This window comes from Myotis myotis, unplaced genomic scaffold (genome assembly GCF_014108235.1).
Source record: "Myotis myotis isolate mMyoMyo1 unplaced genomic scaffold, mMyoMyo1.p scaffold_m19_p_1, whole genome shotgun sequence".
NCBI lineage: Eukaryota > Metazoa > Chordata > Mammalia > Chiroptera > Vespertilionidae > Myotis > Myotis myotis.
The window spans coordinates 153465698-153478026 of record NW_023416313.1 but is presented as its reverse complement, the minus strand read 5'-3'; the positions used below and the strand labels follow the sequence as shown (position 1 = coordinate 153478026).

At 40.7% G+C, this 12329-nt stretch overlaps 1 protein-coding gene across 2 annotated transcripts in view; it reads right to left on the bottom strand.

Moving 5' to 3' along the window:
* Positions 1 to 1443: 1443 nt before the first annotated feature.
* FMN1 (formin 1) overlaps positions 1444 to 12329 on the bottom strand; it is a 407216-nt gene continuing 396330 nt past the window's right edge. Inside the window, exon 18 of one of the 2 annotated variants that reach the window (XM_036296418.1) lies at positions 1444 to 10580. In XM_036296418.1, coding sequence (XP_036152311.1) covers positions 10536 to 10580 — 45 coding nt within the window. In that variant the 3' untranslated portion in view covers positions 1444 to 10535. The remainder of the gene's footprint in view (positions 10581 to 12329) is intronic. The other variant, XM_036296411.1, reaches the window with a different exon arrangement.

The following is a 12329-nucleotide window of genomic DNA, read 5'->3' as shown; positions in this document are numbered from 1 at the left end:
TAAAATAGTGAAATTTATCTATCTTTATGGTTGATAATTATCTGTGTACTTGAAGAATGTTTTAAACCTTAATAGAATATGATGAAAGTGACTGTGTATGAGTTCTGGGCCTTAGTCAAAAAAGCATAAATGTTTCACCTTGGATCACTCAAGCAGCCTCATGGAGAGGCACTGAGGCCCCCAGCCTAGAGCCAGCACCAACTCGGCAGCCAAGTGAGTCAGCCATATCCCAGCCCTATTCAAGCATTCCAGCTTTCAGATGATTACAGACCCAATGGACATATTACTACAACCATTATAGATTCCAAGTGAGAACTGCCTTGTTGAGCTCTTCTCATACTAATAAAAACCACAAAAAAAGAAGTGATTATTGTTGATTTAATACACTTAGTTTTTGGGGTATTTTGTTATGCAGCAAGAGATAAGTAACATAGTTACCATCTCTTACCATTCATCATCACACAATGATGGGCATGAAGCAAATGCTACTTTGGGGAGACTGACTCAGAGGCAGCCAAAGCCATGCAGGCATCCATGCAGGCGGGGCCAGGGCAGGCAGGCCAACTTTCAAGTCTTTTATTTCAATGAATACATCACAGCCAGGGGAAAAGTGGCAAAGTCCAAAGTAGAATATTTAGTCTTAGGAATTTATCGCCTATTAGTTGGACCACCAGCAAACACAGGCTATTTAAAGAATAGACAAAAAATGTATACGTATAAATTCAACAGGTATCACTATGCTCAGCAAAGGAGAGTAAGCCTTGGTGGAACCAGAGGGGAGTTTTCCTAAGGTGGGTTGATATATTTCCTAGGTCCCTATGATACACAGGCTTCCACTCTCTCCTAGGAGCTCTAATTCAGAACACAACTTTAATAATGGTTTCTACAAACTCTTAGGATCATTGGGTCCCTTATTTTCCACCAACAGCTCTAGAACATGTCTCAATAAGGGAATATGGAAGAAGACAACAATTAATGTGGTAAATGAGTTGAACCTCTCGGAGGGGCTTTGGCCTTGGGGGTCAAAGGATTTGGATTCTAGTTTTGATATGTTCACTAAAAGTGAAGTCTCTTGAACCTCAGTAGTTTTTACTCTGTGAAATAGATTTTATCCAATGTCAAAGAAACTCTATGACTATAATTTAGAAGATTTTCTAGTGATAAAATGTCTCCCCAGATAATAATTGTCTGTTCACTAAATGTCAATATCTTCCTGGGCATATTTCAGCAAGTTTCTAGAACTCAGGAGTGCATGGCATTCAGGAACACTGAACAGATTAATCAATTAAAAAATAATCAAGGGGTGTGGGGGATGTGGGAAGAGACTGGGTAAAAATCGTACACTTATGAATGAGGACAGTGCGGGTATAAGGTATGGGCAGAGGGTGGGGTGGGAACCGGGTGGAGGGGAGCTATGGAGGGAAAAAAGAGGAACAACTGTAATAATCTGAACAATAAAGATTTAATAAAAAAATAATCACACTTCTATTTAAACAGAAGTATATTCTGCTGGAAGTATTTTAGTTTTTTTGTTCATAGATACCTACAAGTGTCATATTATTGCTTGAAAAGAATTTGTACCTTGTGCTGAGCGCTGGACTACAATACCACATTCTGTTCTTTCCCTAGTATATTGTTTACCAATCCACAGCTTGAAGTCACCAATCCCCGTGGTTCTCCTCTCACTCACCCCATCTTGGGTAATACATGTTTAGGTAGTGTTGCTTTTGGGTCAGCTTAGCTGAGACAATGCCTGGCTGGGTTGTGTGTTTGGTGTTAGCCTTTTATGCCTTGGCAGGTTGGCCATGGCTGGTGGGATGGACGGGGCAGAAAGAAGGAAATATGAATGACAGGTTTACTGAGACCCAGCTCTTGCAGCTCAGTAGTAATGTGGAGCTTGGGCAGCAATGGAAGTTAGAAGTGACTGGTTTCTCGAAGGTAGAGTACTGTTGGAATACTTTTCCAAAATGCCTCCTGAAAATAAATCTGCACTGCACACCAGACAGACATGAAACCAAGATTTATTAAAATACCCTTAGCATATTTACCCATCGGAAGCCATGAATGCAGTTCTCTGCAAATTCCAAAAAAATAGAGTTCTATCTCTTAAAAGAAATTAACAAAGGTATCAATAGATTAGAATAAATATAACCTATCATAGAGATAGAATCCTTTGAGTAGACAATCTACATTTTTCTAACCAATATATACTATGTACAAAAATACACTTGATGTGGTAATCAAGTAGTGTCAAGGAGGAAAATATACATATATACGCACACACATATTTTCATTATGTACAATCAATATTGGTTCCTTCACTTTTTCTTTTTAAAAATAAATACTTCATTTGGTTGCAAGTGACATTTACAAATTCAACTAATGAGCATTTCCAGCGCTGACAAAATTAAATAGGCAAACAAATGAGAAATACATATTTTTAAAAAATTTAAAGGAAAAAATACCTGAATCCAATTAGCTTATTACAGTTAAAATATCCAAGACCATGTCATGTAAGGTTTCGTGTCATGTAAGTTTTCATGTCTTTAAAGTGCTGCCTCACTTCTCAAACTGCCTTCATTATTGCTTAAAATCCTTCAAGATGACTGCTGCAGATTGGTCCTAATATACTTCCAGGTCAAATGTTTGACTATCTGGGACGTGCTTATACTTTCTCTTTATGCCCTTTCAAGTGTGTCACAGTTACTGCTGATCTGAAAACCACCACAAATTGTTGACGTCTGATCCTGATGCACGGAGATGTTTGAATAGTGAGCAGTAAGAATGGAGTGGCAATAAAAAGCCCATGATTCAAAATGTTTGTACAAAACTGAAGCAGTGTGTCCAGTAGCACTGAAAAGGTATCTGAGCTTCAAAAATTCAGTCATAGGCAGCATAGCTGTACTGATTTGTAATTTATCAAAAGAATGGTCCCGGTTAGACAGTTTTAAAGTAAAATCTATGAGAAATTGAGGACGAGAACAACCCTCCCCCTAACCTTCTTAAAATAAAATAAAATAAAAAAGAAATGTATTTTCCAACCTTTTTATGGACTTTTCCCTCTTTGCCTAAGTGATGAGGTGATGCTGACATTAACAAGAGGCAGTCATAGTAGTGTGTCTCACTTGGTGACAGAGGAGCGCCCTGTCCAAAGGCCTGGGAAGCAGAGCACTGGGTGTGAGAGGAGGGAGTGAGGGCTCAGGGAGACACTGGGCTGTCTGTGAGGCAAAGGGGTAAAAAGCTGGGTCCTGGAAAAACGGTAAAGTGAGAAAAAAAATAGCTGCGGGGTATGAAGGAAGGGGAGGCCACAGTACTGAAAGGAGAAAACAGAAATGAAGCTAGATGCCAGAATGACTTTAGGACAGGCACAGAGAAAAGGGAAAGATCCCTGGACCACCAACCCCTGGCAGTGACACTGACATTGAATGACATTATTTCAGCAGGCACAGGCCAGTTTCATTAGGGTACTGACCTCTATGAGACACTGGGGACTCCCATTTGCCTAATACAGATTCCTTAAGCTGCCATTGGTACAACCATGGCGAAAATGACCAGCTCCCTAACAATGCAATGCATCAGCCAAACAGTGCACCCTGGCCTTGTCCAAATTTTCCTTCTTCCCTGTCACCTGTTCTCCCTCAGCCCATGGCTTGCAATCGCACAAGGCTGAATGAACACACATAACTGCATGGATCCAGTGCATTTTAAGAAAGCAGAGTCCATTTTAAGAAAGGGTGTCGCTAAGAAAATTAAACGTTTAAGACTTGAGATAACTTACATTTCTGTTAGGCCTGATTCCTATTAGGATGCTGACTGATTTCACTTAGGTCTGGGCGTGCAGGCCAGTGCTGATTTTCCAGGCCAAAGCACGATTCCTTAAATCAAACTCCAGGGGCACGCTGCTCCCCACAGTAGTCTAAATTAAAACTCAATGAAAGAAAAGACTATAATGAATCAAAGACATGTTTTGTCTAAAGAGTCTTAAAAATTATTTCATTTCTCATTTTAAAAGTTTCTGCCTTTTTAGAATTATCTCAGATTGTTTCTTTAAAGAGAAGTCCTTTTTAAAATGCTCATATTCTTTGAAGATTATATATTTGACTAACAGTAGAATCATATTATTTGTGTTCTGAGAAATTGAAGAACTGCAGAATTATAAAAGTAATTACTAGGAATAGTCTGATTCCTCTGGTAGACTAAAAAATCCTGGGTGTGTCACCGTGGGCAGATAGGAGAATTGTCGCTAGACTTACCCCTCACTCATAGATTTGTTTCCACAGGAAATGGATGTTTTTGGAGAAATATGCAGAGTGGAATCTCAGTGGGACCGAGACCACCTTCTTTATGTCTTGATGGTCAGATGTGAAGAGATAAGACTATAGCTAGGGACCAATTGCCAAGGAGCAAGGGAAAAAAATTAGCTATTTACAGTTCACTTAAACCTATCTAAAATGTAAAGATTTTGAATATCTTTTTAGTCTATTATTGGGAAGAGTAGTACACTTTTTGTATGCTATAAACCCATTTTTATATGTCTCACAGAAGGAGACCTGGAATTCAAAGTTCATCCCAAGAATTCTCAGAGAGTTCATTCCTGAACGCATCTATCATCCATGCCGTGGGGAGGGAGAGAGTAATTTCCCTGTACACTCAGTACTCTACGGGAATAGCTTTCATTTGGGAAGCTGACTGATTGGTAAATAAAATTATAGTTGTTCCACGAGAAAGAATGGAAGTAAGCCCTGAAAGAGAACAAGAAAGGAAAGCAGGTACAACTTTGCCAAAGATGTTGACAAGCCACCATGAATGCACACCTGAAAACACTTGACTTCTTCATTGCTGAGCATAATGCGTTGGCAGCTCACACTATATATGGGGAAGAATTATTCACTATCTTCTTAGACATTTTTATAGTTTCAAAGACAAAGAACCCCTTGGTGCCTTGGTGTCTGTACAGACAGAATTTAGGGAAATGCTCAGCCTACAAAACAGCCTAGGTCTGGTAGCAGGCTGTTTACTCCATGGGGAAGAATGCCAAATTCTTTGGAGGTGAATTTCTACAGGAAACTACGGGCTCATTTGCATTTTTCAGGTCCAATGCTATAAAATTTCACATAAAACATTTTTTTTTTAAAGCCCATAGAAGTTAAGTATCTGGATCAGCTTTTAGAAAAAGACGCAGACTGGAGGTTCTTAGTATTGAGGGAAAATTAAAAAACAAACAAACAAACAGAAAATTATATAAACATAGATGGAATGTGGAAGAGTAAATTAATGGCTTTAGCTACCACTTCCATATAAAAACTGAGACTAAGTCAGTCGTTCCCAGGTCATAGAGTGGAGAAGAAATTCATGAACAAGCACTTCCTAGAGAGAATATGCAATAAAGCCTGGAGTTCATTTGAACTGCTGACTGAAGTGAGTCATCATACCAGAGAAAGGAAAGAGGGAAAAGGTCCTCTATGTTACAATCACCAGGCTGGTTGGGAGAGGGGCTGGGGAAAGAGGGGAAATGAATCCAATAAGCTCCATCTGAGGACAGCTAACCTACTGCATGAGGCTTGATTTGCTTCTCTGATCTCTGCATTGGTAGAAATTTCCCAGGGACTTAAGAGACAGAGTGAATTAGCTGCTATTTTAATATCTTTATGCTCTCAAGTAAGTTGTCAACCACACGATGAGCTTCAAGTTGGACATATTAGAACTCTCTTGAATTCACTACTGAACAGCAAAGCATTGATCGGGAGGAGGGTTTGTTAGAATGCCCATTCCTTGGGAGGGAAATGAAGAATTGTGAAACTAACATTCAATGCTTCTGACAAGGCGTCAACAACTGGTGGGTCTGCAGAAAAGACACAAAATGGGCTGCTCAGTCCCATACAGCTGTTATGGAGCCTAGTCATGACTGGTTTCTATTGCTAACGTAGTTGTACATACTGACATGGGGGCCTAAAGGAGCCAGGTATGCCTAGGCCTGTTTCTGAAGGTGCTTTTCTTTAAGTGACTTCTGCCCCAATTACAGAGAAGGTTCCAAGCAGCTGGACTGTTTCTCTGTACAGCTGGAAAACGGACATATATCCAACAAGTTATTTGCATTTTGGAGGGGCTAAAAATGATTCTTACTTTTTAATTCCTACTAAATACTATTAGGTTGGCCACACGGACTTGTTTCTCTTAATGCTGCAGATTTCTTTATGACAAAGTAGCTGACATGAATGGAAGTTCATGTCTTTATTGAATCCACTCTCTTCAGTGGTAATGTTCCTGAAGGTACAATATGTAATATGTGGAATGTGGTAGTCATGGTCTTCTGGATGTTCCATGCATTTATAAACTGCTCTTAAGAAAATCCAGAGTAAGGAAACTTAAATGGTCTAGCATTTCTACTACAACATGACACTTCTCCTTCTACGTGACTTTTTCAAAATTAACTCACTGAATTTCACAGTATGCTCATTTTTTTTTTTATAATTTAGGAACCAATAAATTAATTTGTAGATTACCAAACCTGCTGATGCTTTTTATTTTCCCTTCCAGTTCTTGGTGTTTTGTTTGTTTATTTCATTTGTGCTTTGTTGTTTTTTTTTTCTTCTGATTAGAATAGGCAGGACCAAAGAAAAATAAAACTCAAATCTAACAGTTCTTCCTAGTGATTCCTAAAGACAACTTAAACTACTTTATAACATTGTATATTTGATATTTTTGGGGAAAAGCTGTTTGTTTTTGTTTTTTTTTACTTCTCTCTTCTTGACACAGAAAGCCCTAAGTCAGTTTTATCTTTGGGGGAAGGGAGAGTAGGTCAAAATAGACCAACTTATTAGATCAAGGAGTGAAGAGGTTCCACTGCCAAAGTTAAAGCCTGGTTACTGGGAAAGAGACTGCCGTTTTGCTAATTCCTCCTCACACACTGACTAGCCACTGACTAAGGGAGTGATCTGCATGAATGACACCGGGCAAGGAAGGAGAAATAGAAATGAGAAAACATAACACTCACGAAAGCAAGAATAATTGAAATAAAAACTTCCTCATTGCAAGGAGTGCAATCTATGGAGAGATGTGCACAAATACACTTACATCTCTTCTGCTACATCCAAGCACATGGAAGAACCATACTGATGACTATCTTTGGGGAGATTTCGATACCACCAAAAATTCCTTCCCTTCCTTCAGTTTCTCCACCAGCAGCACATGAGCTTTTCACTTAGAAAATGCCTTTCCTCACGGTACTTATGGACAAAGGGGTGCTGAAGGGAGGTTCAGCAGGTGTGCAGCTTCTACTGTCCCTACTTGGGGAACAGGAGAAGGGAGACCAGCATCCAATCTGACATTCAATTCCTCAACCACGTTGCCTATTTGTTTAGGCTACAACATTTCCAGATGTAACAGCACCACTAGGTTCCCTTATCCTACTTCTCGGATTTTGGAAATTCTTCCTCCATAATTCCTATGTAGTTGCAGCGAGCATTTGAGGAGACACCATGGACATCAATTCAAGTATTCAAAAGGCAACTGATGGGCAGCAGGTCCATCACCTATGATGGTGCGGGAGTCACCATCATCAATTTCTGCTTGACCAGACTCTGCCCTTTTTTCTCCTCCCGTAAGCTGCCTCTTCTTGGGTTAAAAGCTATAGAGCACATCTCCTTCTAACCTTATTTTTGACACCCCACTGGCCTGAGGTTTTTTCTTATTTCTACCTAAGATAGTTACATCATGCTCTGGTTTAATATATGATATACTCGTGTGCTTGAGGGATGATGCCAATTACTCATGCAAGAATCTGAACTGCTATCAGCTGTGCCCTGATGTAATGAATCTTGGCTAGAAGAGAAGATGATGTTCACAAGCTAGGATTTCCCAGAGTCTGACTGGGAAGCCCGATGTGAGTGTCTGGTTAAGCAGAATAGCAGTACTGGCCACTCTCCCTCTTGTTCGGGGAGGGCTGTGCTTAGAACAGCCACTTAAGTCTTAGTTACCCGAAATGCTCAAGCTCTAGTGGTACCCCAACTAACTTCCTCTCCACGAGAAGTTTAGAGACACCTGCTGTGTTTAAACACAATCTCAACTGTATTTTAGAGGGAATATTTTAAGGCCTCCAAGCTGTTTTAGATGGCCTACCTTGAACAACTCTTGCGAACCTTGACTGATGATCAACTTAAGTTAGAAATGAAGGTGATGTCAACAGTGCAGCATGTGTGTGGATTGGGAAGGGGGTCCAGATACATACTGCAGGATTCAAACTGGGTGAAAATGATGGAGATCCTGCCCTGGTGTCTTAATGTACTAACATATTACCTTTGACTAATCTTAGAAAAATCACTGTTTCCCCAACATCGGCAGGCAAACTTTGCTCTTTAGAAAGAGGTATTTTACTGCCAATTTCTAGTCTATCCCTGAGGATAAAACCCACCTTGGGCTGCATTTGTCTAACTCTCAAATTAAATGTCCCCACTCGTTATTCCTCCCCGTTGGTTCCCTGAGAGCATGTTCCTGCTGGGTTATGTGGCCAAAGAGACAGTCCTGGTTATCTTCAGTGATTTTCCTACGAGCACCAGCTTCAAGACTTAAAGTGGATGATGGCGACTCCACTGAAAGCCACTGGCAGCTGTCTCCCATCAGGTCTCTAAGGACACACATGTTTCCAAACATATGTTGGTCTTACTGAACTCAAAGCTGGTTCCCAAGGCATGGGCAAAACAGGCACTTTTTTTTTTTTTTTGCACGATAATACCAAAAGGCATGTCACAGAGCCCAGGATGGCTGTAAGTGGAATTTGTTTTCAATTGATGAATTCCTTAGGTTTTCTCCACAGTTAAGGGAAAAGGAAGAAACAATATAAGAAAACAATCTAGTCTAAAAAGCTTCTTGCTCACAAGCAACTTCTTTTAGTCATGTAAGTTTCTTATCAGCTTTCCTATTTTGCTTGTCTCATCCTTTTATTTTGAACTGGAAAAACAACAACAACCCAACTATGCTACCATATTCTTTTCTTTTGAAAAGGTGGTTAGCACCTGCATGATATGGCTTCAGAGACTTGATTGGATCTTGACTGTACATTCTTGATTCCCAAGACGGGCATTATATTAGGATATGGTGCCCCTTTAATAAGCTGGATCTGTTATGGGTCCCTGAGGGGGTTGATACCTGGCAGGCATGTCCTGGGTAAACATTCAGCCACCTGGAAGTTGAGAGGTTCTGGGAAGATCATGGGACAAGGGTCAAGCCACACATTGCAGCTGGATTGGGAAGGGTTTTAAGGTTGTTGCTCCATCATTTGGAGGAGAAAGCTTTGACCTCTCTCCCTTCAAGGCCCAAACCTGATAGTCTCTGATCTTATTATCAATTCACCCCCAGTCCCCTCTTTTCTCTACTCACAAGGTAGATTCCTTTCTCTTGTGACTCAAGGGACAGTGACTCCCAGGGTCTGAAAAAGCTGCATGTACATGGCATTCCATTAATGTGAACACCTTCTTTGCATTTGCGTGTAAAGAACTTTTCTGAACTTAATTTTTCAGACACCAAAGACCTCTGTCACATGGCTGTCCGTCAAGGGTCAAGGTCATAACAAAAGGCGGCAAGTAACATTTGCAGTCCTGTCTGGAAACTGCCTCCTGGGGCTGCTGGGACAGGTCTGGCCGCACACAGTCCCAGAACATGACGTAGAGCTCAGGTGCACATCATCAAGACATTGCCCATTCATGAATGTTCTGAAACGTGAAATGTGCTCTGTTACTGGGTCACTTGTCCAAGCAACTGCTTTGACCCCAAGTGTCTCCGTGCTCAGGTATCACTGTTTCTTCCGGAATCTGGGATGGAGAGACTCTCCGATGGTCCAGGAAACAGCAATTAATTGCTTAATGGCTGATGTGAACTCCCTGTACCATAATTTGTTCTCCAGGTTTATGAAGTTTATGGTTATTTAACCCCTTCTCCACCATGTATAATCCCATTTCCTCTCCTTTCCATAACATGAACAACAATAAGATAACCATTTTTCTCCTCTGGGAAATCCATAGTCTTGGACCTCTTTAAAAATAGTTTGGGTAAATGTCAACATTTTTGGTGAGAAAGACACTTCAGGATCTTGATGCAATGGGATCAAAATTAAGATCAACAGTCAAACCAGCAGTGTGTAAAGGCTTGAACTCTCTCAAGGCAACTGTCGTAAGAGCCCTCTCTTCTTCGGTCACAAATTTACATATATCAAGAGTGGGTCAGAAAGCTTGGAATCTTTGCTTTTAAAAAATGTTTGGAAAATCTTGGGGCTTTCTTCTGGTCTTATAACAAAGTGAACTTTGGGCCTCTACAGAAACAATCATCAAATACTCCTGCAATTTCCCTTACACAGCTTGTCATTGGTTCTGTGGCTTAACCAGGGACTTTGGGAAGGCACGGGTTCTCACTGCAGATGACCTCACAAAGCCATGAGCAAAAGCAACGTTTAGTGACATGTCTTTCAAGAACTTCCTGCAGTGCTGGTGTTGCAAAGGATAAGCAAGGTACTCAGTCTTGCTGTTATCTTCAGTGTCTCCTTTTTAGTTGGTGGTCACACTGGCTTCCTTTTGACGTAGTCTTTCTTTCTGTTGTTTAAGAAAAAAAAGTTTATTATCATTCCTTTTCTAATTTTCCATCAAATTTTGACAAGTTTCTAAAGTTTTGGGCTAGAATTCTAGAGTTGTACTATATGCCCTAGAAATAAGAGTGTTTCAGGCCTTCTTTCCTGAAACCTTCAGTTACTTGCCCCTTACAACCTTTACCCTCACTCTCCAACAAACCAACAAAATAATAACCAGCTCATAAACCAAGGATATCCACCTGAAACACTGACCATTACCATTCCAGGCTGTTGTTCTGTGACAAAAGTCATAGTTTTGTAGTGTTACTCAAAGGCTCCTTCCATTCCTAACCTTGGCCCACTAATGGAATTATGGAATGCTCAAGAAATAGGGAGTCTTTAAAAATGAAAAGTCAAACTGGAAGGTGACCAGACATGGTCTATGCAGAATGGCAGGAGCTCCCGTTCACCGTAGATGTTCTGCTCTGTGTTCCCCGAGTTTCCTTCCCAGGGACAAACTTCTCATGGGGAAGAGCGTGGAAGTCTGCTGGCAAGATGTAAACACAAACAAGGACACAAAACAGAAACACAGGCCCTCACGTGTCTAGGGCTTTAGAGAAGTAAATATATTAAGCACAGTGATGGGTATGTCTGCTCTTAGGGGTGGGAGAATAGAAGGCTAAAGGAGAAATGGGAGAAGTACACTCCTTCCGGAAGAGCAGAGGCAGAGAGAAGCCCTTTGAGAGTGGATCCTTAGCTACTTGTGATCTAGGAGATACCATGTTACAAAGAATTATTATATTGGTTTAGATCAAATGCATGTTGATGACTTTAAACACCCATCCCTAGTTTGGATCCCATCCCTGTCTTATGAAATTAAGTCAGGAATCAGTTTACGAGCTCTTCCCTAATTTCTACCACAATAAACAACAAAACAAACAACCCTAACAAGTTGAGGATCGCAATTGGGAGCTCGCTCATAGTGTAGGTCACCTACAAAAGAATAGCATGGAGTCTCTTTCATCTAGAGCAGCGATTTTCAGCCTTTTTCATCTCATGGCACACATAAGTTAATCACTAAAATTCTGCGGCACACCAAAAAAATATATTATCTTTTTTTGTCAATCTGACAACAAAAATAGGGTATAATTTTGATTCATTCACACTGGATGGCTATTGTTATGTTGGCTACTGACATTTTTTTAATCTGGCAATCTAAAGGAAATGAGGTCAGCAACCCTGAGTAAACAGTCAGGTACTGCATGTTTTAAACATTCTTGTGGCACACCAGTTGAAAATTACTGATCTATTGAGCTATGTCCATTCTCTTTGCCCCTGGACATGCATTTGGCTGTAAAAGTTAGGACAGAAATCCAAATAAGAGGCCTAGGGAAAGGGGAAGAGTCCGATGAAAGGTAAAAATCAGGGTTGAGCCCACTGTCACTGAAATCCTACAAGTGAGTGTAATGAACAGAGTGTCAATGGGCACGGAGGGGCTCTTGCACTAACCACTGCCTTTGCAGGCCAAGCTGTGTGGCCTTGGCTTCTCTATTTCTCACTCACCAACCTCACTCAACATTTCATTCAGCTGCTGATGGGGTATGAGAGACACCACAGTCAATCAACAGAAATAATCTCACTTTATAACTTATTGTCCCATTTGGATTGTCACAGCAGTTGAAGCAGCTGGCAAAAAGTACTTGTGACACAAAAGGGAAACACCAAGTAGTTGTAGGAGGTCAGGGCACAGTCGTAGGAGGGTCTGAAAATCAAA